Source organism: Stegostoma tigrinum, chromosome 21, assembly GCF_030684315.1.
Source record: "Stegostoma tigrinum isolate sSteTig4 chromosome 21, sSteTig4.hap1, whole genome shotgun sequence".
NCBI classification, from domain to species: domain Eukaryota; kingdom Metazoa; phylum Chordata; class Chondrichthyes; order Orectolobiformes; family Stegostomatidae; genus Stegostoma; species Stegostoma tigrinum.
This window is the reverse complement of record NC_081374.1, coordinates 18,586,309-18,612,109: the sequence shown is the minus strand read 5'-3', so window position 1 is coordinate 18,612,109 and position 25,801 is coordinate 18,586,309. Positions and strand designations below refer to the sequence as shown.

Below are 25,801 nucleotides of genomic sequence, written 5' to 3'. Positions count from 1 at the left end.
TTTCCCTTCCTACCTTTATCTGCTTTGTGGAGGGATCACTCTCTCCATGACTCCTTTGTCTGCTCCACAGTCCCCACCAGCCCCCTGTCACTCCTGGCACTTTCCCCTGTAGCTGCAGAAAGTGCTAAACCTGCCCCTATATGTCCGCCCCTTAACCCCATCCCAGGCCCCAAGGCGACCTTCCACATCAAACAGATGTTCACCTGCACACCTGCCAATGTGGTAAACTGTATCCACTGCACCTGGTGTGGCCTCCTCTACATTGGGGAAACCACGTGGAGGCTTGGGGACCGCTTTGCAGAACACCTACGCTCGGTTCACAATAAACAACTGCACCCCCCAGTCGCAAACCATTTCAACTACCCCTCCCACTCCTCAGACGACATGCCTATTCTGGGCCTTCTCCAGTGCCACAACGATGCCATTCAAAGGTTGCAGGAACAACAACTCATATTTTGCTTGGGAACCCTGCAGCCCAATGGTATCAATGTGGATTTCACAAGCTTCAAAATCTCCCCTTCCCTGACCGAATCCCAAAAACCAGCCCAGCTTGTCTCCGCCTCGCTAACCTGTTCTTCCTCCCATCTAACCCCTCCTCCCACCTCAAGCCCCACGCCCATCTCCTACCTACCAGCCTCACCCTGATGCTTGACCTGTCTGTCCTCCCCGGACTGACCTATCTCTACCTAACTCCCCACCTACATTCAACTTTACTGGCTCCATCCCCACCTCTTTGACCTGTCTGTCTCCTCTCCACTTATCTTCTCCTTTATCCAACTTCTATCCGCTTCCCCCTCTCTCCCTATTTATTTTAGAATCTACCTTTGCCTACCCCATTTCTGAAAAAGGGTCTAGACCCAAAACATCAACTTTCCTGCTTCTCTGATGCTGCCTGGGCCTGCTGTGTTCATCCAGCTCTACACCTTGCTATCTCAGATTCTCCAGCATCTGCAGTTCCTAGTACCTCTGAATGTATTTTTCCTTACTTCCTTTAAAATTCTGCCAGGAATTAATAATTAATCATTAATAATCTACAACCCAAACCTAATCTTTTACTGACTGCTGAAAAGTAATCTACCATTGTTTCTGAATTAATATTAAAATTAAAAGGTTACAGGTTCATTCTGCCCTCTTTACTCTGGTCCTTGAATTTGAATCGACTTCTTATGGATGTTTCCATTTAGTTCTGAGGCAGAAGGACTTTGTCACTTGTCTTAATTACTTATCAGTTTTGCCACAAAAAAATTCATAAGATAAAAAAAATTGATGTACAGTATGGAAAAATCAAATTATAATGTCCTTTGACGGGATGTAGGTATTGCTTTACTAGCATCTGTTGCTCATCCTAATGCTGTATTAAGCCTTTTCAACTTGCTATGGCTCCAGAATCTCATGTAAGCCAGACCAGATAAAGATGGTAGATTTCTTTCTTGAAAGGACATTAGTGAATCAGATGGGTTTTACAACAATAACTTTACCACTGTCATTAGATTAGGTTTCCTACAGTGTGGAAACAGGCCCTTCAGCCCAACAAGTCCACACCACCCCTTGAAGAATCCCACCAGACCCGTTCCCCTATAACCCACACACCCCTGAACACTACAGGCAATTTAGCATGGCTGGTCCACTTAGCCTGCACATCTTTGTACTGTGGGAGGGAACCAGAGCACCCAGAGGAAACCCATGCAGACACAGGGAGAATGTGCAAACTCTACACAGACAGTCACCTGAGGCTGGAATTGAACCCAGGTCCCTGGAGATGAGGCTGTAGTGCTAACCACTAAGCCACCATGCCTCCCTAGTAAGACTGATCTTTCAATTTCAGATTTTATTATTTGAACTTAAATCCTAGGTTGCTGCTGGTGGAATTTAGGAACAAAAACAAAGTTTCTGGAAAAGCTCAGCAGATCTGAGCAGATTGGAGGAGAAAACAGAGTTAACGTTTCAGGTCCGGCGACCCTTCCTGCCAGATGCTGCCAGATCTGCTGAGCTTTTCCAGCAACTTTGTTTCTGTTCCTGATTTACAGCATCCACAGTTCTTTTGGTTTTTATTTTATATTAAGATAGGATTTAGAACTCACATCCCCGGGAGAGTCTGGATTACCAGTCTAGTAACGTTACCATTACACTACCATCTTCACTTAAATGTAAATATGTACGTTAGAAGCTATTAAACATTGATTCAAATAGATCTGCTAGGATACAGAAACAGGCAGTCACTCAATAAGGGCTACAGGATATGGTTATATGTTGTTGTGTTATATTGTAAACGTCATGGCTATAGGAATATTGAAGGTATATTTTTCTAAGATGGTGTAGTGTCAATATAGGGTAAGGAAAATTGTGTCTACAAAACATCTGCCTGAGTCATTCTTTACAATGTGTGTACTCATGTTGCTATTGAAGGAAGGCTAGGAAGTTCTGACAATGTATTCTTATGTGGTGGGAGTAACAGTTTATTATTCTGAAAAGACTGGTTTGAGTGTCATCTCAAATAATAGATTACAAAATGATTGATATGAGTAAGGTGAGCCCTCAGAACATTTGAAACATATTTAGATGAGCAGTTGAAATGGGATTAGAATAGATAGCTGCTTGTTGGCTGGTATGAACGCAATAGGCCAAAGGGAGCTGTTGCTACTGTTCTGAAATAATCATGGTGTCATCTAGAAACTCTTTATGTAACAGTAGTGAAGGGCTGATTAGGAGTAAGCCAGCATGGCTTTGTGCATGGGAAATCATGTCTCACAAACTTGTTTGAATTTTTTTGATGATGTGATCAAAAAGATTGATGACAAGGCGGTAGATGTTGTCTACGTGACTTTAGTAAAGTTTTTGACCAGGTAGACGTAGGAGACTAATTAGTAAAGTTAGGGAGAGCTTGTCAATTAGATACAAAAATGATTTGACTGTAGGACACAAATGATGGTAGTGGAGGGTTTTGTTTTATACTGGATGCCTGTCACCAGTGGTGTTCCCCAGCTGTTGGTGCTGGATCCATTTTTATTTGTCATGTCTATAAATAAGTTGAATGAGAATAAAGGAGGCATGATTAGTAAGTTTGTGGATGATGCTGTAGAGTCCACAGTGAAGAAGATTTCAAAGGGATCCTGATTGAGCTAATGGGCTGAGGAGTGGCAGATGGAGTTTAATTTGGACAAATGTGAGGTATTGCATTTTGGTAAAATAAACAGGGAGAAGACTTTTTCAGTTAATGGTGGTGCCCTGGGTAGTGTTGTGAACAGAGAGATGTGAAGGTTGAGGTACATGGTTCTTTGAAAGTTGTGCCACAGACAGGGTGGTTAAGAAGGCATTTAGCATGTTTGCCTTAATTGCTCACACCTTTTGAGTATAGGAGCTGGGATAAAATGTTGAGATTTGACAGAATGTTGGTGAGGCCACTTTTGTAATACTGTGTACAGTTCCGGACACTCTGCTATAGGAAGGATATTATTGCACAAAAGAGGAGGAAAACAACAACAAACTGCCATTCCTAGATGTCACAGTAGAGCGAACAGCCAATGGGGAACTTCAAACCAGCGTCTACAGGAAAACAACACATACGGACCTAATACTGAACTACAGGAGCAACCATCCCAACACCCACAAACAAAGCTGCATTAGAACATTATTCCAATGAGCCACCACACACTGCAGCACAGAGGAACTACGCAGAGCAGAAGAAAATCACCTATACAGCGTATTCTAAAAGAATGGGTACCCATTGAACACAGTCTGCCGCGTTCTCAGCAACAAACCCAAACAAACAGACAAAACGTGCCCAGAAACCATAACCACTCTCCCCTACATCAAAGACATTTCGGAAATGACTGCAAGACTACTTGGACCTCTCAGCATCAGGGTAGCCCACAAACCCACCAACACACTAAAACAGCAGCTAATGAACTTAAAAGACCCGATACAGACGACAAGCAAAACAAACGTCATTTACAAAATACCTTGCAAGAACTGTGACAAACACTACATTGGACAAACAGGCAGAAAGCTAGCCACCAGGATATATGAACATCAACTAGCCACAAAACGACATGACCCACTATCACTAGTATCCTTATATACAGATGAGGAAGGACACCACTTTGATTGGGCAACACATCCATTCTAGGACAAGCCAAACAGAGACACGCATGAGAATTCCTAGAAGCATGGCATTCCAACCGGAACTCCATCAACAAACACATTGATTTGGAGCCCATCTACCACCCTCTGAGAAAAGGAACAGGAAATGACATCACCAGCCCAAGGAAACCTAAACACATAAATTCCAAGCAGGACATAACACCAGCGCTTCACCGGAGGCTCATTGATGTTACCTAGAATGGTGATGAAACGTCTGAAAATGAACCTTCCAGCTCAGCGAGCAAACTTACATCCAGAACCTCAACCTGAGCTACAAATCTTCTCAAAACTTGCTAGGATATTATTAAATTGAAGATGGTGCAGAAAGGATTTCTCAGGATGTTATCAGGACTGGAGGATTTGAGTTATAAGGAGAGGCTGGGTAGGTGGGGCCATTTTTCATTGGAGCTTAGGAGGCTGACATATGACCTTATAGTGGTTTATAAAATAATGGGGAGTAGAGATAAGTAAATAGCAAAGGTCTTTTCTCTTGGATTGAGGTGTTCAATACTAGGGGACATATTTTTAATGTGAGAGGAGAAATATTTATAAGGGACCTGAGGGGCAACTTTTTCACACAGAACTTGTATGTGGAATGAATTGCCAGAGGAAATGATAGATGCTGGTATAGTTACAACCCGTAAAAAACATTTGGATAGGTGCATGAATAGAAAGGTTTAGAGGAATAATGGCCAAATGCAGGCAAGTGGGATTAGTATAGTTTTGAGAAACTTGGTTAGTGCAAATGAGTTGGCCAAATGACCTGTTTCCATGTTGTATGAATCTAGAACTCTATGGCCCTATGATTCTAGTCACAAATAATTACAGCTGAAGAAGATCATTTGGCCTGTCTTAATTCATCCATCAAGAGAGGGCCAAAAGTTGTAACTCCCATTGTAACATCCATTTGTTTCTTCAATGATTTTGGATTTCTGACTCCACAGTTCTTTCTGGAAGTTTATTCCACATCTTAATCGTACTTTGTGTGAGGAACTTGTTCTTGATATCAAATCTAACATTTTGTCTTGCTGGTTTAAACTAGTGTCTCTTTGTTTTACACAAGAGAGATACAGAAAAATATTCTAGGTTAATATGTCATATATTGTGGTTGAAGGCATGTGATTTATACAGATATTAATGTAAATTATTTTAGAGTTTGGAATTTGAACTAGTGGCATGTGGATCTTTGTGCATGAGCAGGTTTACTGAAGCATTGAGAGATAATAAGAACTACCGATGCTGGAGTCAGAGATAACACATTGTGGAGCTAGAGGAACACAACTGGCCAGGCAGCATCAGATGAACAGGAAAGCTGACGTTTCGGGTCTATAATCCCACTGCAAGGACGAAGGGTTCTGACCTGAAACGTCAGCTTTCCTGCTCCTCTGATGCTGCTGACCTGTTGTGTTCCTCTAGTTTCACACTGTGTCAATTGATCGGTTTTTCTGGAGCCATGATGTTAGAAATCTATACGAAAAGGTGAGTTCCTAGAGTGCTAACGGGAGATTTGCAGGAGGAAAGACTAATAATTGAAGAATATTAGCCTGCTTTCAGTCAGAAAGATCAGGGATTTTCTTTTTCTTTTGATTAGAGAAACATAGATTGGAAAGCTTTTGGTCTCAGTTCACAGTGCTGAGTGAAGTTAGATATAAGGACGTAGTTCTTCTGCAGCAAGGAGTCAGTTTGGAAAAATTAGAAATAGGGCATCTTAGTATAAAGGCTTAGCTTGAAATTTTCATACCCGAAGCGTTTGGGTAGAACCATGAGGTGGTTATTCAAAGCTGAAGAGTCTGTGCTCAGTTGTATAAGTACTCAAGGAAGAGGCTATTAGACTCTGGAGACTAAGAATTGAAATTTACAGTTAAGTCAAATGTATAGATAACACAGTGTGAAGCTGGATTAATACAACAGACCAAGCAGCATCAGAAGAGCAGGAAAGCTTGATGTTTCGGGTCAGGACCCTTCATCCAGCTTCACGCCGTGTTATCTCAGATTCTCCAGCATCAGCAGTTCCCACTATCTCAAGTCAAATCTATAGTTTGGATTGAGAAGGGAATTCTGTCTGGTATTTCAATGCTGGAATTGAACTTGGGTTCTTAGCACTGGCAGCAGCGCTAACCACTGAGCCACCAAGCATTTTATTTACTTGTTGAGCAATTTTACTGAAGAGAACAATTGTTAAATGATTCAAAGATTTCTGAGCATTGTATTTAATCTATGATTCATGCAAATTTCTGAAAAAAAGTTCAGGAGCAACACAGAAGGAGGATGCTGGCTGTTTTAAAATTTGCAGATTTAAATTTTTTTTAAAATCTTGGCTACTCAGTGGGCTATTCTAACAAATGGCACGCCCACATATGAAAGTTTACTTTCATTGACAGCTACTTTCTTTTGGCGACAATAATCTTGTTTCTGTAAACCATTAGCCATGAGAAAGATAATGCAATGAATATTATGTTCGTTTTGGTTAAGTGTGAGTCAGGTCAAGTCCTTTTTGGGCGAATTCTCACCATGAAGCTTGGTTAGATTTCTCATTATTTCACACCAAACGCTCCCATTAACTATCTATGCTGCCCCTAAGGAGAATTCACATATGATTTTATCCCCATCTTGCTGCATACTGTTCCCGCAACAATTCATCACTCAACGGATACTCACCAAAATACTGGCATTCCTTGAATCTACACCATCTTTGAAAGGCTGCCATACACACCAACAAGCATTGGCAATACAATGTTGCCACTCATTGTTAGCGTAATGGAATAGCAACCACAAAGCCAAGCTACCCATGGCACATTATTGGCATGGCTGACATTCCCTTGTGCTTGCAACCTATTCTCTCACCCTCATTACTGTTCAATCACAAGGCCTTCTATTCTGAGCTACACCTATGTAGTTTCTAATCAACCTATTCAGACATATTATTACGCACCAATGGAGCAGGTGGAACTTGAACCTGCTACTCAAGATTCAAGGGGAGAGACACTGCAGCAGAAAAGCTCATCTTAACTGAGCAGCCTCTCCAATCTCCACTGCTTTTCACTCAAAGCCCAGTGGTCACCCATATCTTGGCATTGTCCTCAGGGACCGTCACAGACAGGCAAACACATAGACAAATGCAAACATGAGATTTTATTCGTAGCCACTGAAAGAGAACAGAATGCCAATGAGCACAGTCTGTGGTTTATATGCACAATGAAAAAGAAGTCATAGCTTCTTGACATTGGCAGTCTATGATGGTCTTCACCACTCAGCTCTTGTCCACTGGAACTGGGTGTCAGTAAGCTCCCCTCAGCCTTGTCAAGAGGAGATCTTCCTCCAGCTTAGTGTCCTTATCCTACTTCTGGAAAACTCCTCCTCTTTACCTGACTCCTCACTGGCTGTCATGTTACCTCAGTTCTTACTCCAATTGTGCAGAACACCAGTGGGACAGAATGAAGTGGTACACTGTGCCTGGACGATACTGGAGGGAGCCCCCTGACTGCTCCAAGCATAGGAGCTGCACCTTCAACTGCCCTATCTTCTGCTCTACCATGATCCAGATGGCAACATGTGCACCACGTGATGAAGGTGCCACACTGGCTGAGTGTCCAACATATTACAATCAGAAGGGAGTGCCTGCGGTGCTCTGACTCCCTTCCCATTCCAGACCCACTTCAACCATCCCATTTCCCATGGCATTCATTGTGTCTATCATCAGACTTATGATGCTAATCCTCATGTCTTGTAGCATCCTTTGAAGTTCCACAAATGATGGACAACTTTTGCTTAGCATTCACCCACTTTTGAGTTATTGCCGTTTAAATTCTGTGTCACTAAGATGACAATGCTAGTTTAGCCAGCACCACTGGTCTGGTGTGATCTGCCTTTGAGCAGTATTGGTTGCATAAGCACATCTATTCTGCAGGCAAGAAATATTTGCAAGTGAAATAGCTGGAGTTTGCAAACATATGTTTCAAGTATTTGCTGTGGTATGCTGATTATGGCCATTAGCAGCCCGTCTTGTGGCCTACCACAGACACCATTCCACGTATCCTCCATAAACATGACTATCACCTGAGTACAGTCCTTATTCCCATCACCACAAGCACTTCTTCCTTCTTGATAGTCCTAGCCTTGACTTCAACCTCCCCCACTTTTTGGCAGTGTTCCATTTCACTGCCTCAACCGTCCTCCCACCTCCCGCACTCTTCTTAAAATTCAACAGACAGATACCAAGGACTATATTCACCCTTTACCTGTCAGTGACTTCAACGAGAAGTCCTTGGATGTGACTGATTAAACTATGTTGCAACTGTGTGGCTGATGATACATGACTTCCCCTGACTGCTGCTGCAGGCCCTATAGGATGGAACATTTATCATTCCCAGGACCGCAATTGTATGCATCCCCCGATGATGACCACTCCAAGCTGATGACTGACTCTAGCCAAGACCCTGGCTGTGTGTGGACTGTGCCCCTGACTGACTGTACCAGGACCCCTGATATAATTATGTCCCCCATTTGACTGGACTGAGGTCTAGCCTTCTAACCAGTTTCAACATAGGCAACTTTATTTTAGCTGTTTTACTTCAAAAAAGAGGGAAGACTTTGAAAAACTGCATTGAACACAGATAAGTAGAGGTAATCTAGTGTAGCGAATCATTTCCCGCTGTGAAATCTGCCTGATTTTCATCCCATTGATGTCATTGAAATGAAAACAGTGGAGGATCTATAACAGATGATAATGTTCTCTCATATCACTATCTGCATAGAAGAGGTAAATTTTTTCTTCAGAATCCTATATCTCTACCAAATCAACGAATGAATTGTAAAATTGTACTTAACTACGCTGTTACTCATGCATGTAATAACAAATGTTTCTTTTATCCGGACAGAGGGGCCTTTTCTGAAGTGTATTTGGCAAAAGAAAGGGCAACTGACAAAATGGTAGCTTTGAAATGTGTTCAGAAAAATGATGTAAATGACATCCCATTAGAAAATGAAATTGCCGTTTTGAGAAGGTAAGATTGTTTTTATTTTGCTTACACATTGTTTGCAATTTATTTGCGTAACTTAAATGAATGTATTTTTGCAATTTTTTTGTCTTCGCTCATTGGACATGGGTGTCGCTGGTTGAGCCAGCATTTTATTGCTTGTCCCCATTTGCCCTGGAGATTGCAGAATGATTGCAGTGCTTTTCCTTATCTTTCTGGATTTCAGGATAAAACATGAAAACATTGTAGCTCTGGAGGACATCTATGAAAGTCCCACTCACTTTTACCTAGTTATGCAACTGTGAGTAGCATTCAAATTCACTTTATGAAACTCTTGCTGTGATTCATACTTCATTTCATTTCATAAAGTATGTGGTGTCAATGATGTAGATGCAACTGAGAGATCTGTGCTGTGCTGTGGGGAGTGACTACATTGATTTAAACTTTATAGTACCTTTAGCATGGTAAAACATTCCAAGGCATTGAACTATAGAGTCATACATAATGGAAACAGATTCTTCAGCCCAAACTGTCCATGCCAACTATGATCCCAAACTAAATTAGTCCCACCTGCCTGTGCTTGGCCCATATCCTTCCAAACGTTTTCTATTCATTTACTTATTCAAATGCCTTTTAAACATTGTAACTGTACCCACACCCTCCACTTCTTCTGGAAGCTCATTCCACTCACCACAAATAGTGATGTTATGGGCCATTTACACCTCGGTGTCATTGTCATGACAGAAATCTGCTTATTGCATTTAAGAAAGCATGCTAACTGCACAATGTGGTTAATCTAATAAAATCACAGTGCAGGACTACATGTATGCAGAGCAATGGTATGAGTGAACAAATTTGACACAGAACTAGAAAAGGAGATTTTAGGAAAGATAATCAAAACCCTAGTTTTGGAAGAATAATGTATGCAGTATGTTTTAAAAAAAAGGGACAGAGAGGCAGAGAGATGTGAAAAAGGTTTCTGAAGGGAATTCCATACCTTGGAGCTGGTGTGTGAAGTGCAACAGCCACAATTGGAGGAACAGGTAAAACCTGTACAGAACGGTTCCCCAGGGAGGGAACAAACTTGAGATGGCATTCAATTTCATGCTGCCAGTAGGGAGCCTGCGCTCTGGTTTGGCATATCAAAAATGTGAGCACTTGCCATGCATTATGTTCCACTTTAAGTTAAGCATAACATTATGCATTCCTGATAGGTTAGGTACCGTGCCAAAAGCACAATGTTGGAAGGTTATTCCTATTGTTTCTACTTCACCTGACAGATTAATATTTGCCATTCTTTATGGTGCCACCTTGAAGTTGGAGCTTTATAATCAAGAGATTAGCCAATAAATGTTTTTCAATGGAATACTCAATGGATAGGCCAGCAGAAAATGATCAGCACAATATCAATACCAAACTAGAAGCCTGTGATGTAATCAAGCTTTTGACAGTTGGGTGTGTTCGATATAGCTCAGAGTGTAACACATCTGACGTTGACTCAGGTCACTAATGCATTCCACTGTTATTCTAAGGGAGAACAATTATATGGAATCACAGTCACTATAGTTTCAAATGAGATCTTTGTTTGAGCTTCTTTCAGTTTCCCCCAGGCCTATGTAGAAAATCCCATGGCACTATTTTTATGAAGCGCAGGGCAGTTCTTCTTGGTATCACAACTGGCCTTCTTAAATGTAAATTATTTGATTTTAATTACATTGCTGTTTGTGGGAGCTGGCTGTGGGTAATTTGATGGGAATTATTTTTTAAAAATCACAATGACTATGCTTAAAGAATAATTCAATGGCTGGAAGGTGATTTTGGGAGGTTCTGAGCTTTGGAAGGCTCTATAGAAGGCTTTTTCTCTTTATATCTGCAAGATTACAATGAATAGCAATGACTATCACGGAATCTCTGCTGCACATCAAGGTAGATTTTCTAAAGGGATCTTTAGGTTCCCTTGATAGAAGATTGCAGAAACTACATAGAAACTTTATAAGTGTTATTCATGTAGTTTCTCCAGAGTTTCTATTGAGACTATGGTTGAAAAACAGAATCTCATTGAGAAATAACCACAATTTTCCTTGTGTCATCATGAAGTTGTCTTAATGTCATAATTCTCAAAACAGTTCGATCTCAAAGAACATATTACCCCATGCATTGTTACAAAGGTATTAAATAGTATAGAATTAATGAAGGAATGTCTCAGTAAAGAATATGTTGCCAACGTAATGATCTTTACCACTGGGGAATATTATAAGTGGTAGATATATCACCACTTTATTGTTATATCATGATTTCTGCAGGAATATATGTGCTGCAAATTGATGACTCTATTGTGCAGTGCCTTGGAATGTTTTACCATGCTAAAGACATAATAAAAGTTCAAATCATTAAGTTGCTTAGAGGACTCGGTGGCGTTGTTTCTTGGGAATAAAACAATGTTTTATGTATTGGGGTGCAAGCACTTTGAGTGTGCAATTCTTTTCATTGATGAAGCATTTAAGTTTGCATTTATTTCCAGTGTGTTAGGAGGAGAACTTTTTGACAGGATTCTAGACCGTGGGGTTTACACAGAGAAAGATGCCAGCATTCTGATTCAGCAGGTACTTGTTGCTGTGAAATACCTGCATGAGAATGGAATTGTACACCGAGACTTAAAGGTATTAAAATCATTTTGCTGATGAAAATATTTGAAAAAACAATAATGAACAAACAATGTTCTAATTTTTCAGGAAGTATTAATTATTATGATATTTAATACATAAAGGGACAATATCATTCGGGGGTCTGCATTTAACGACTTCCATGCCTTTGCACTCTACGAAACAAGTGTAGCTTTTTGCACTGAGTAATCCCCAGGTGGACACTGAATCATTTTTCTCCTGGATGGGAGAAAATGCATTTCCTGTCATTTCAGATGATAGTTTTTTTAAAAATTCATTCACAGGATGTAGACATCACTGGCTAAGCCAGCGTTTTTATCCATTCCTAATTGCTCAGTTAAAAGTCAATCACATTGCTACAGGTTTGGAGTCACATATAGGCCAGCCCAGGCGGCAAATTGCTTTCCCGAAATACTTTTTTTAAAATGACAATCGAAGGTGCCTATGTAGTCTTTTTTTTTATTCTAAAATTTTATGATTGAACTCAGAATTTACCATCTGACATGGTGCCGTTTGTGCCTGTGTGTCCAGAACCTCAAGCTGGGGCTCTGGAATTCTAGTCCAGTGACACTATTGACCAAAAAAAAGCAGCTTTGTAACTGTCTAAACTCACATAAGGGTTTAATAATGTAGAACTGAAAGCAATGGTATATGCAAATTATTAAATACTTTGATTAAAGCTGTTCAAAGATCTTGGTGATGGCTCATGGATGTTTGGAGGGAACATCAATCAGATGTGATTCTTTACAAACTGCATTGCAGAGCTTGGGATAAAATAAATGCTTTTCAGAAAGAGATATCAGTTCAATTCATAATGGAAGTAACCGATTCAATTGGGTGATGTTGATCTTCAACATGAACATGAAATTAACTCAGCCACGCTGCACTAAATGCATCAATTGGCTTTGAGCTGATTTCATTCTACTCAATAGGGAAAATTTCAGTCCCACAGTTTTTTGTAGGATGTGCATTCTATCTCCTCACTGTATGCTGTATTCAAATCAAACTATTGCTACTGGATTTATTGCTTATTATGATAAAGTACTTCCAAGTCCAATTATGCAAGACATATGTAAAGTTAATTAAATAATTGTAATCTATCAATGCATAATCATGGTAATGGAAATCTGCCTGATTTTGAATTGTTTTGCAAATCTTAATAACAGCTGATGTCAAGGCATCATTAGTCCAATTGACCAATTTTCAATAGGTTTTTACGATTATTTGTAACCGTGAAAATATTCTCAATAGGCTCTGTAATGAAAATATTTTCACACACAAGTACCAGTGTACAATGGTCTTTTTGACAGTTAAAGCACTCTGTACATGTTGGACTAAGCCAGCTTGTTACCTTGGGCACTGCATTCTTTATGCATAAGTACTGTCATTATATAAATAAAATTCAGAGCAGGAAGAGAGTCCCAGTATTTCAAGCAGAAGCTTAAATGGGGAAACAAAATACAACCAGATTGCAATTTTGAAATATCAGCTTTCTTTATCCCTGTCATTGGCTTAAAACGAGTAATTCTTCAATGTTGTCCAGTGTTACATTTTTTAAAAAAAATCAATATCCAGCTTGCATCTAACCTGTCATGTGGCAGAAAATTTTAAAGATATGAATCATCAGAGCAAACTGGTTTGATTACAAGGTCTGTAGAAGCTCTATCTGAAGTAGATCTGGATATTCTCAAGACAAAACAAAATAGCGGAAATCCTGTAGATTTGAAAATTAGTTAGTTTACACCTTTGGAGAGAGGAATAAAGTTAATAGCTGAGTTTTCCCACACTTTGGCAATGAGTTTGGAGACAGGAAGTCTAAAAAAATGGCATAATTCAACATTTGGGAAGGTGTGCTGGATCAGCTGGCTGCTAAATAACCAATTGAGGGCCATTAATGTCTCACAGACATTTTACCCATCTCAGTTTAGGAGGCCCAGCACTGTAGAAGGAGACCATCCAGTGAGCATTCTCCTAAAGGATTCTATTTGCGAAACCCTACCTTCCATGGATGTGTAGCCTAGTAATAATGGCTGACCTTGTGACAATGTATTTTCAGCAAGCCACCTCTCCCCTCCCTCTCTCCCAATCTGTGGACACTTCCCCAACCCCACTAACCTTTTTCCAAGCATATCCAGCCACTGAGGCTTTCTCCCTGATTTTGAAGTTCCAACAAAGGCCATTCAAAGCAATGGTGCTGCTAAGGCAACTAAACGGCCAGCCCTTTGATTGAACCAACAATTTCTCTGGATAGAAGCAGCCAATTAATTGAAATCCACTGCCAAATTTGCTGCCCAAGTCCAACTGCAGACTGGAACACCTGCTTTCAGCACTTTCAGATGGGATGTCTGTCATCACCATAATATTCAGGCATGCATTTCAGAGGCTGTCGTATCATCAACGTTTGTTTTTCCCCAAACATTGAGTTTTGCTGGCCATTCTCAGTCCAGAATCTTGTGATTGTGAATCATAGTTCCCAAACAACAAATTGCAGCTGAGATGATCATTGCGGGAAAGGGATAAATGTCAGATGAGAAGGATTATTTCTTTTCTGAGGTTAGCTGTTAAGATACATCTTGCACTTCAAAATAGTGGGATCTTTATTGTATATCCAATTCCCTATATCTGGCCAGAGTGTGTTTGATACTAATATCCATGGTCTGAATTGGAAAGTGTTCTGTTTCGCAGAGCAACATTCCTTAGTTTTCTAAGCTGAACCTTGTCAGATTCATATTCTTTTCAAAGCACCCAATACTGTCCAGTAATAATTATGATGTTCAAAATGTAGCTTCACCCGTGATCTAAAGCAAGGGATATTATAGCACTGTTACTAATGTTAAAATTTCTGTCATAGCCAGAAAACCTGCTGTTCTACAGCCCTGATGAAAACTCCAAGATTATGATCAGTGACTTTGGTCTTTCAAAAATGCTGGACATGGGTGTGATGTCAACAGCATGTGGTACACCTGGCTATGTGGGTAGGGTGTTTTATGAACTGAATTAATTCATAAGTAGACATTAGAACTTTGGTAGTTGACTATATGATATTGTGATAGTTAATGAGATAAGAATGTTTCATTGCTGACTCTCTGCACAACAATGTTTACTAAATTCAAAAACTGTAAAAATTTCTTGTGTTTTCGGAATTTTTTTACTCAAGAATTGAGTTGACTTTAGAGAGAAAAACATTATGTTACTTTAGTGTTTCATCTTGTCTTGAAGGTTTTTCAAGACAGTTTTATAATCAATGGGTTGCTTTTGATGCGTAGCTACTGTTATTTAGGCAAATGTTTGCATGGCAGAAGGCCATGCAATATTTAATCGGCATTCTGGACCACACTTGGAGTCTAGATAGCACAGTTGCCTAAAGTTTAACACATGGAATAGATTAACACCAACAGCCCTGTTTGATCCCTGTTACGGCTGAAGTAGACTTGGACCTGCTACTTCCCCATACCTGTGGTTTTATTTACCACAGCAATTTGCCATGGTTCAGCAAATAATCACCAAAGACCTGCCTTTTGCGCAGAAAACTTGAAGAATGGGAGCCACATGTGGATCTTTTGTTGTGCACTATGGCTCTGTTCCATGCACTCAAATTGTCTGCATTGTGATTCCTGGTCTCTGATGAGCTGAATTAGTACTGTGAACCAAATCAATTGGCAGACGTTGCATTTATGTATGAAATATCGACAAATATTGGTAGTGGTTTTAACTAAGCATGATCAAGAAAAAGATTGGGGAATGCGAAAATGGGGTTATAATCCAACAACAAGCACACAGATGAGTCTGAGCTGTGGAAAACTGCACTATCTTCCTGTGTTCACACACTATTAAAGTAAGGTAGACTGTAAAATATGACTTGCCCAAAGTTATGATAAATCGCTTCTGGGACCCAAAGCTGGAATTTCACCTATTTTAAAGTGGATTGAGAAAATCTAACTGAACATTGCTGGGAATGGGTGACATAACACACAAACCCATGCTTATAATTTCAATGGTAATTCTAAGAAAATCAGATTTGTGTTGAGGGCTGTTTTATGCATGCTGGCACCCTGGAGTCTAACGTTTTCAATATAAAATTAGTTTTAGATCTAAGATATATGTGTTTATTTCTTAATAAAAATGGCTAGTAAAGAAAAATTGTCCCTAAATAGCACAGCTTGTTAGGCATATATGCATTTAGAAGGAAGTGCGGCCATTTGGCACTTAGAACATACTTCTCGATAAGTGGAACAGTAACATTTTAATCTACATTTGACTTGCAGTGTGCACAACCATGGAATATTTGAAGCTACTGCTGGTTAAAGAAAAGTTCCACTTTCCAAATATCCCATTGTGATATTCAATAAGCATTGTTTAGAAAATCCATAGTCCTGAAGTACTGCTTTTTTATTTCTATTTATACTTCAATAATGTTGATAAAATGTTTGACCAGAATAGACCTCGAGTATTCACAGAATTTGCTGGCAGGAATGCATTAATTATTTCAGGGACAGAACTTTTAAATGAAAGAAATGCTTCTATTAATGAATGCCTCAGACACAAATTCAGTTAATGTGCATAACTATCCCAGTGATTCTTCACCTTAAATGAAAATCTGTTTAATTATGCATTTAAGTTTTGTAAGTGGGAGACTCTTGCAATGTTATACTCACCTCGTATAATATTTCCCCCATTGCAGTTGGGTGGTATCTGCCCTATAGTGATCAGACAGTGTAATCTCAGACTCATTATGCACACAGATATGGGTGAACTGCATGTTTTCTGTCTAATATCTGTGCAGCTTGTGTCTAGTGTCTGCCTGGTAGATGTTTTGGATGTCGAATTCAAATTAACAGTACAATGGAAACAAAATTAACAAATATCTGTGCAATTTATTTTGAATTTGTTTCATGTCCAAACAGATGCAAGATTAAATAGTCAATCAGACATCAACAAAGCTTTGAATTGATAACTAATTATGTCATAACAATTAATCAAACATTCCCGTAACAAAGACTGTAATCCTAGATAACATATCTATTCATTCTGTTTATTTCAGTATAAATACCTCTTCAAAGAAACTAATACAATTTATCTCTCTTAAGCTCCTGAAGTTCTGGACCAAAAACCATATGACAAAGCCATTGACTGCTGGTCTATTGGAGTAATTGCATACATTCTGTAAGTTTCTGAATATATGTAAGGAATTTTGACTTGATTCCATTAGAAAAAGGTATTATGCTGAAATATGAGCCATCCAAAAATTGCTGAAATAAAATCAGAAATTGCTGGAACAGCTCAGCAGGTCTGGCAATGTAGAAGCATAGAAAACAAGTAGGCCTTGACCCTGCTACACCATTTATTATCATGGGTATTCATGCAACTCAATCCAGCTCTCACTTTTCACACATCTTTTGACCCCTTTTGCTCCAAGTGCTATTTCCGACTCCTCCTTTAAATTATACAATGTTTGGCCTTGACTGTTTTCTGTAGTACCAAATTCCACAGGTGCACCACTATCTGGGTGAAGATGTTTCTCCCCATCCCGTAACTGGCTTTCCCCATATTCTTAGTCTGTGACCCATGGTTCTGGACTCCATTGTCAATGTAAACATCCTTACTGCATCTAGCCTGTCTGTTCTCTTGGCATTTTATACGTTTCTGAGACTCACCCCTCAAGATCTTCTGAATTCCAGAGAATATAATGCTAACTGGTTCAATCCCACTTCATAAGTGAATCCTGCCATTCCGCGAATTAGTCTGGTAAACCTTTGCTGCACTCCCTCTATAGCAGGAACATCTTCCTCAGATAAGGAGACCAAAACTGAACACAACATTCCAGGTGTGATCTCACCAATGCACTGTGGACTGTAGCAAGATATGCTGTTCATGTGCTCAAGTCCTCTCATTGTGAAAACTAAATACAATTTGTCTTCTTGGTTGCCTGCTGTAGGTATATGCTTACCATCTGCAACTGGTGTATATGGACACTCAGGTCTCATTGCACATTCTCTTTCATCAATTTATAGCCAATCAGATAATAATCTGCTTTCCCGTTTTTGCTACCAAGGTGGATAATCACATATTTATCTGCATTAAACTGCATCTGCCAAGTATTTGCCCACTCACTCAACTTATTGAAATAACCTGAAGCATCTTTGAAGCCTCCTCACAGCTCACCCTCCCACCAACTCTGTCATCTGCAAATTTGGAGATATTACATTTAGTTCCTTCACCTAAATCGTTAATATAGATTATGAGTAGCTGGGATCCCAGCTCTGATTCTCTGCGGTAACATTAAATCACCACTTACTGGTCATTAAAAAAGACCTATTTATTCCATTTCTTTGTTTTCTGTCTGTTAACCAGTTTTCGTTCCATCTCAATCCACTACCCCTCCAATCACATTGGCTTTAACTTTTCATGCTAATCTCTGCTGTGGGACAGTACTGAAAGCCTTCTGGATGTTAGATGCATAGTTTTGGGAAATTAGAAAAAAACAAACAGGTTGTGCACTAACAAGAAATATAAGTTATGTAAGTCCAGTTGTGATGAAGAATCGCTTGTAAGATGGGTACAATGAGGCATTGGGCACCAGTTCAGAAAATGTGAGTAATAAAACAAGTATTTAAATTGGGGTCAAGTGTTTGGGGTGATAGGAAGGAACATTTTAAATGAATGCATCCAGCAAGAATCGCTACAATTGAAATTGGTAGAAAGAAAAGGACACAGTGCAAAATGGGTATTGAGTCCCCCGCTGTTGGCCGTGGTGTAAGGCTGTAATTTCTTCCTTGAAGTTTGAACCATTAAACTGCTTCTTTCCCAACATTGCAGAGAAATTACCAAATTATTGATAACTACCAAGTTTCAAGCAACAACCCAAAGGATTCAGACTAACAATTTTGTTTCATTTTCGCAGGTTATGTGGTTACCCTCCTTTCTATGAAGAGACTGAGACTAAACTATTCACACGGATTTCAAATGCTGATTATGAATTTGACTCTCCATTCTGGGATGATATTTCTGAACTTGGTGCGTGAGCAATTGCAGTGAAGGCTGTAAATATCTTAATACATTGAATGACTTCCGTCTACTATCCCATTAATGAAGGATATTCTAAATGGGCCTGTAAAAATCAACTGTGCAAATTATCGAGTGTATTCATGTATATTCCGTCAGTACCAAGGATTTAAGATTGAGATCTTGATTTGAATGTCTTCATAAAACATGTATGTTAATGTTGTTGGACTTCACAATGTCTGAACTGTTACATGGACAATTTTGCCCTGCACTCATGAAGTTTCATTCTGGTGTTGTCAAGGTGCTGTGATAGTGCCACTTGGGACTTAGAAGAATTTCACTATCCTATTCTCCTGCATTTGCCAGTCAATATTCCAGGGGCCTCTGGATGCTATTCCTGCCTGTATTCCTTATGTTCTTATGATAGTCAGCTGGCCTTCATATGAACTAGCTGCCTTGAGAGGCCTGCTATTTCGAGCAAGCACGTGACAGATTGGCTGGTTGGCATGTGCGGAGTCCCCTGGCAATATGATATGGCACCATGATACCCCTAGCAATAGGGCATTCCACCTCCAAAGCAATGTGTTTAAAGCGTAGCAGGAGGCAATTGGGAAAAGGCTTCTTAAAACTGGTCCGCTGGCCATTGATTTCAAAATTATCAGTATATGTATATCTTAACATTTCCCCTGGAAGCACGAGCTTTTCATTCAGTGAACTACTGCTGGGAAACAATATCAAAATGCCTATGAAATCTCTGTGGAACCTGTATGTGTTGTTCTGAGTTCTTCAGTGTACATGTATACTATAAGATCAAGTATCTGGAGAGCATATAAATTCAACAAAAATGCTTCTGATTTCAAAATAACTCTGAAACTTGACCACCTTGTTTAGGAAACATTCAGCACAAGGGCAATATGTCTTCTATAAATAGTGTCACCAATTCTGCATAGGACAGAAGAGCTGTGAGTAGAATGGATAGAAACAGGTAAATCAAGGCTAAATAGCATGGACTTTTGGAATGGCAATGATGATGAAACTATTAGTGTTCACTATCTTTACTGAAACTAACAGTAACTTTGGTCAAATTTCTGAAGTGAATTAATTTCTTCAAGAATTGAACTGATCTTTAAAGTGACTTTCCCAATGTTTCAACATTGAACTTAAAAGAAATGCTGTCTATAAAGTTTATTATTGCACTGGAATGCTTTTACAGTGTGTAAAATGATACTATCTTATTACCAATTGACTTTTCATTTTATTTCTTTCTTCATTCCAAAAAATCAGCGAAATCTTTTGTCAGAAACTTGCTGGAAAAGGACCCAACGAAGCGCTTCACTTGTAAACAGGCTTTACGACACCCCTGGTAAACTTTCATATGACAACTTTGAGTCTTTGCAAATTAATTACCTTTCACCAAATTGAGACAAGGAACTGTGTTAGAGAAAAAGAAAACAGTGAGACTAATATGGCATGTTGTAATTATTGAGGATTCATGCAAGTTTTCACTTGTCACTCATGAATGTTGGAGGTGAATTAGGGACTTTCCAATTCATGTAAGAACCATGTTGCAATGTATTTATACAGAATAGTAAGAATTCAATCTGTGTTAGCAGTGTAGTCGTTCAGTTATCGACTCTTATTAGAACCACAAAGCTTGCACCAATTACATTTCCTGTGGAGTTCCTAGATCTTCACAAAGATTTGTATTTCTTTGAATTGCTTGACCATCAATATAGAATGCATCTATGAAATTCAATGGGTCACTCAAATTTTATAAGATTATCTAGGGGACAACACTCGGGGAAGACAGGTGTGGCAAAGACAGAGGAATAAGGACTTTGAGAATTTAGAGTTAATTTGAAATGACTGGGGATAAAATGTGCTATTCAGAGAATAAGGAAGAGTGAATGAAGGACACCTCATGAGCTTGATTTAATGCCAATTCCTGACAATACTGTTAGGTTGGTTTGTTGCCCTATTTTTGACAAAACATGTTACTGAAGTCCTGAGGTGTGTATGGTAATAACTACATTGATATAATTACTGAGACCATTTTGTATAGCCACACAAAACAGAAATAAATATAACTGAGAAGTTAAAGGAAGGAAAGGTGCATGCACTGGACTGGTGGACAACAATTAGTGGAAACTCTGATCCCACAATTGGTGCAAGCAACTGGCGTAATTACTCACACTAAATTAGTAATAAATATTGTTAAAAGTTACATTAATTCAATATCCGTAATGATAAGACATGTAGAAATATCCATTATGAAGAGGAGTAATTGATTCTTGTGCATAAGTGTATTATTTTGCAGTTCTGTGATCTCACACTGATACACACTGATCTTCTCCTTCTCCTGACAGGATCACAGAGAATACTGCTCCACTCCGTGATATCTATCACAGTGTCAGTGTTCAGATCACAAAGAACTTCGCAAGAAGTAATTGGAAGGTGAATCCTGCTGGAACATACTTTAAAACTCTTGTTAAACCTGCAGAGTGCAGTGACCTTACTTAATTTGGTTAAACTAAACTATGACATGTCATTGAGTCATGGAGTCATACAACATAAAAACAGGTCCTTCGGCCCACCATGCCTACGCTTATCCGTAAACATCAAACTACATTAATTGCATTTACCTAAACTTGTTCCATAGCCTACAATGCCCTGGCATTTTAAATATTTATCCAGATGCTGCTTAAATGTTGCGAGAGTACTTGTCCCCATCACCCTCTCAGGTAGTATGTTTCCCATTCCTCCCACTCTCTGGGTGAAAAATTTCTTCCCATATTTTCTCTAAATCACTTTCTCTTCACTTTAACCTTATATGCCCTCTGGTCTTAGACACATCTGCCATGGGGTAAGGATTCTCATGATCTGCTTTGTCTATGCCTCTCATTATATTGTATACCTCAATCAGATTCCCCCTCCATCTCCACAGCTTCAAGAAAAACAAATCCAGCCTATTGTGTCTCTCACATAATGGAGACTTTTCATCCCAGGCAACATCCTGGTGAATTTCCTCTGCAATGCAGTCACATCCTTCCAAGAGTGTGGTGATCAGATCTGCACACAGTATTCTATCTGTGGCCTTAGCAATGGTTTGTCAATTTGTAACAAGACTGCCTTGCTCCTATATTCTATGCCCTGGTTAATGAAGGCACGCATCCCATATTTCTTCTTTACCATCCTGTCTACCTTTGTTCATGACTTCAGGGATCTATTGATTTGTAAATCAAAATTCTTTTGTTCCTCAGTACTCCTGAGGAACCTAGGATTATTGTGTAGGCCCTTTCATTATTAGACCTCCCAAAATGCATCACTTCACACTTATCAAAATTAAATCCATCTGCCATAGCTATGCCCAATTTACCAGTTGATCAATATCAGACTGTAGCCTGAGACTATTCTCCTCACTGTCAATGCATCAATTTTTATATCATCTGCAAACTTACTAATTATACCTTCTACATTTACATCCAGGTTGTTAATGTATTTAATGAATAGCAAAGATCCCACCACCAATTCCTACAGTACACAACTGGTGACAGGCTTTCAATCACAAAACAAAATCCATCCACCATTACTTTTTGCCTCCTATTTGTTAAGCCAAATTTGGATCTAGTCTGCCAATTTGCCTTGTGGCCGATGGCCTCCTACCCTTTAGACCAGGCTTCCATGTGGGAACTTGTCAAGGGCCTTAATGATGTTCATGTAAACCACATCAACTGCATTGTCCTCATCAATAAATTTAGTCACTTTTTCAAAGAATTCAATTAATTTTGTTAGACAAGACCTCTCTCTAACAAATCTGTGTTGACTATGTCTGATCAATCCTGCCTTTTCAATTATAGTTTAATCCCACCCCTCAGAACATTTTCCAATAATTTCTAACTAACTGGTCAGTGATAACCTGCTGCCGTCCTTCACAAAAGGAATCACATTAGCTATCCTCCAGTTATATGGCACTTCGTCAATAGCCAGCAAAGTATGAAGTATCTCCACCAGGGCCTCCAGCAATCTCCTCCCTTGCCTCTGAAGCAGTGTGGGATACATCCCATCAGGTACTGGGGATTTGTGCACCTTTATGCCTGCTGAAAGATCTAATGCCATTTCCTTATTAATCTTAACATGTTCTGAAATCTCGCCCTGCCAAGTGAAACCCTCAACTACAATATCTTTCTCCTCCGTGAATAGCAATGAAATGTATTTATTTAAGACCTCACCCATCTTCTCAGGCTCTGCACACAGGTTGCCACTTTAGTCTTTAATAGGTCTCATTCTTTCCCTGGTAATCCTCTTACTTTTAATATACTTATAAAGAGCCTTGAAAAGTCAATTGGTATTTATGAAAAGAAATTTTCATGGTATGTCATAAAGTGTGGTACAAAGTAATGTTTTTAGGAGATAATGGGAACTGCAGATGCTGGAGAATTCCAAGATAATAAAATGTGAGGCTGGATGAACACAGCAGGCCAAGCAGCATCTCAGGAGCACAAAAGCTGACGTTTCGGGCCTAGACCCTTCATCAGATCCACCTATCTTCTTTACTCTCCATCTTCGGTCCGCCTCCCCCTCTCTCCCTATTTATTCCAGTTCCCTCCCCCCATCCCCCTCTCTGATGAAGGGTCTAGGCCCGAAACGTCAGCTTTTGTGCTCCTGAGATGCTGCTTGGCCTGCTGTGTTCATCCAGCCTCACATTTTATTATATTATAATGTTTTTAGGAGTTATTTTATTCAAGGTTCCCTCATTACAATGTTAATCTCAGTCAAAAACAAAACTGATGGCGATTACCTGCTGATTTGCTCACACATTTCCTGTCTTTCATTCAAGAAAATTCCTTCATTTTGATAGGATTAATGCAGTGAATTGTCTCGTTCTGATATCACTGTGCCACTAGAGGACACTGGTGTGCTTTGTTTGTCAAACATGCTGACTTTGACTAAATTCAAATGACAGGATTAAAGAATTTCCATCAGTTATGTTGTACTTTATTGTCACTGTGCCATTGATGATCATTGTTCTACCAAGCTAGTTGATTCTGCCTTAGGTGTACCTCATCTAGGCACAGTTTCTATATCTGTCACTTAGTTATCTGACCTCTTTCTTTTCATAGCGATTAATCAATGCTGCATTAATAGTGAATTACATGAAGAAGACACAATTATCATCAGGCCAGCAATCATGGAAATGCAGTTGCAATTGCTACCAGAGTGACTCTAAATGGTCATATTTACAAATTTCTAAGAATCTATCACAACAAAGTGTTACAGACCTTTCAACAAAGGAGTCAGCACCATTGGTGACCATCAAAGTTGCCAATCAGAGCATTGCATCAAACTATGAGCATCCTCACCAAAGGACTAGTGAGAGTGCATTAGCTTGTGTGATGTTAGATACGAAGAAAAACAATGGACTAACTAACCAGGATATGGCTGCAAGTTATGCAGTAAATAGAAATGTGCATGCTGGCACTACTGAAGAAAGAAAGGAGACAGAGATTCCCACTGCTGCAACCAAAACTCTTTCATCAAGTATAGCTCAAGACCAGTAAGTAATGCATGTTCAAGCTTATCGTTCAAGATTTGTTTTAAGGCCACTCATTTGATTATTTGATAATATTTGTTGATTATGATGCCCAGAATGTATATATTAACAGTCAGTCATTATTGGCATGAGTTCCTGGTGATGTTTGTGGAGTTCTTAATCTGAGGTATTGGTATAACTGGACTCTTGGCTGTTCTTTAGATTAATTATTTATTTGCACATATTTCACTTTGTGCATAAGGTCTCAGCTAATGCTAGAGTTTAAGCCAATACCTTTGCTAGAGTCTTCACATCACCTACCCGGACTTTACATTGGCCAGACAATTGTTATTCCAGCAGAGATGGGAGTTGCACATGACGACCTGTGGAATTTCCACTTTAGCAGACTCCAAGGGAGTAGCTCAAATTTGAAGGTTCCTCTTGGCAATCTTCCTATGTCTGGAACCCATTAACAGTCTCCATATAAATCAGAAAATTTGGAGGGCTTTGATGAATTTAAGTAAATAGTTACTCGGGAAATGTTAGACTATTAAAACCTTATTGCTGAGTTATGATTCAACTGACCCCAGATGCTTACCTCACAAGGTCTCACGCATCCCTCCACCAGACCGCTGACACAATACCCCTTCTAGATCCAAGTGTTCTCACCTGTTCAGGACCTGACACACCCACTTACCTGGATCCAGACCTGACCCCTTTCCCCTACCATTGCATCCAAAACTTCTTATCCCAATCTGGGCTGTACCCTTTCTCTGCTCAAACCAGACACACTCATTCCTCTCCCCTCCTCTGGATTTGATAACCTTCCCTGCTTCACCCATTCAGAAACTGCTCCCCATCTTCTGCACACTGGAATTGCACCCCTTTCCCCATTACCCCTTCACCATTTGGAGGCAGACAAAAGTTTCCCTAATCCAGATCCTTTCCCCCATACTGAGGCATGGTTTGTCTCCCCCTAGCGTTTCTGTACCGTGACAGAATTGTGAGAATGGGAAGTACAGCTTCACATTCCTGCAGAAACTTTGATTGAAATCTCCTGTCAGAAATACGGAACTCTCCTTTCATTAAAATAAATGAAGAGACAGAGAGCATACTTCTCTAATTCATACTCTGCTTTTGGCACCCTATGGATGAAGATATTATTCATATGGTAAATACGCCATCTATTCCTTTCACTATTCTGTTCTCTGGAATATCTGTGGTATGGATATGATCTTGAAGAGTAGATGTATTAAACAGTAATGTTTAAATGACATGATGAAGTCACTCAGTGGGAACTGCTAAAATCTGCTGTTTGCATCTAGACCTGTGCAGATAGTAACCTTTCAAAGTTTTGCTCCGCTTCAACCTCCTAATGCCATTGGACGTACTTCACATCCTATGGCTTTATTCAACAGAGGAAGGTTGACACAAATTAGATGGATTAGATGTATCGGATCCGTTTCGATTTGGGACAGGAACCATTCCAG

The 25,801-nt window shown here is 39.6% G+C and overlaps 1 protein-coding gene across 2 annotated transcripts in view; it reads left to right on the top strand.

Annotated features, from left to right (window-relative positions):
- Nucleotides 1-25,801, top strand: part of LOC125462641 (calcium/calmodulin-dependent protein kinase type 1D-like) — a 50,299-nt gene that overhangs the window by 15,032 nt on the left and 9,466 nt on the right. For both annotated transcript variants that reach the window (XM_048552870.2, XM_048552869.2), the window contains exons 4-12: nucleotides 9,018-9,143; nucleotides 9,343-9,417; nucleotides 11,638-11,776; nucleotides 14,631-14,754; nucleotides 16,867-16,942; nucleotides 18,681-18,793; nucleotides 20,066-20,144; nucleotides 21,148-21,235; nucleotides 23,902-24,335. In XM_048552870.2, coding sequence (XP_048408827.1) covers nucleotides 9,018-9,143; nucleotides 9,343-9,417; nucleotides 11,638-11,776; nucleotides 14,631-14,754; nucleotides 16,867-16,942; nucleotides 18,681-18,793; nucleotides 20,066-20,144; nucleotides 21,148-21,235; nucleotides 23,902-24,335 — 1,254 coding nt within the window. The remainder of the gene's footprint in view (nucleotides 1-9,017; nucleotides 9,144-9,342; nucleotides 9,418-11,637; nucleotides 11,777-14,630; nucleotides 14,755-16,866; nucleotides 16,943-18,680; nucleotides 18,794-20,065; nucleotides 20,145-21,147; nucleotides 21,236-23,901; nucleotides 24,336-25,801) is intronic.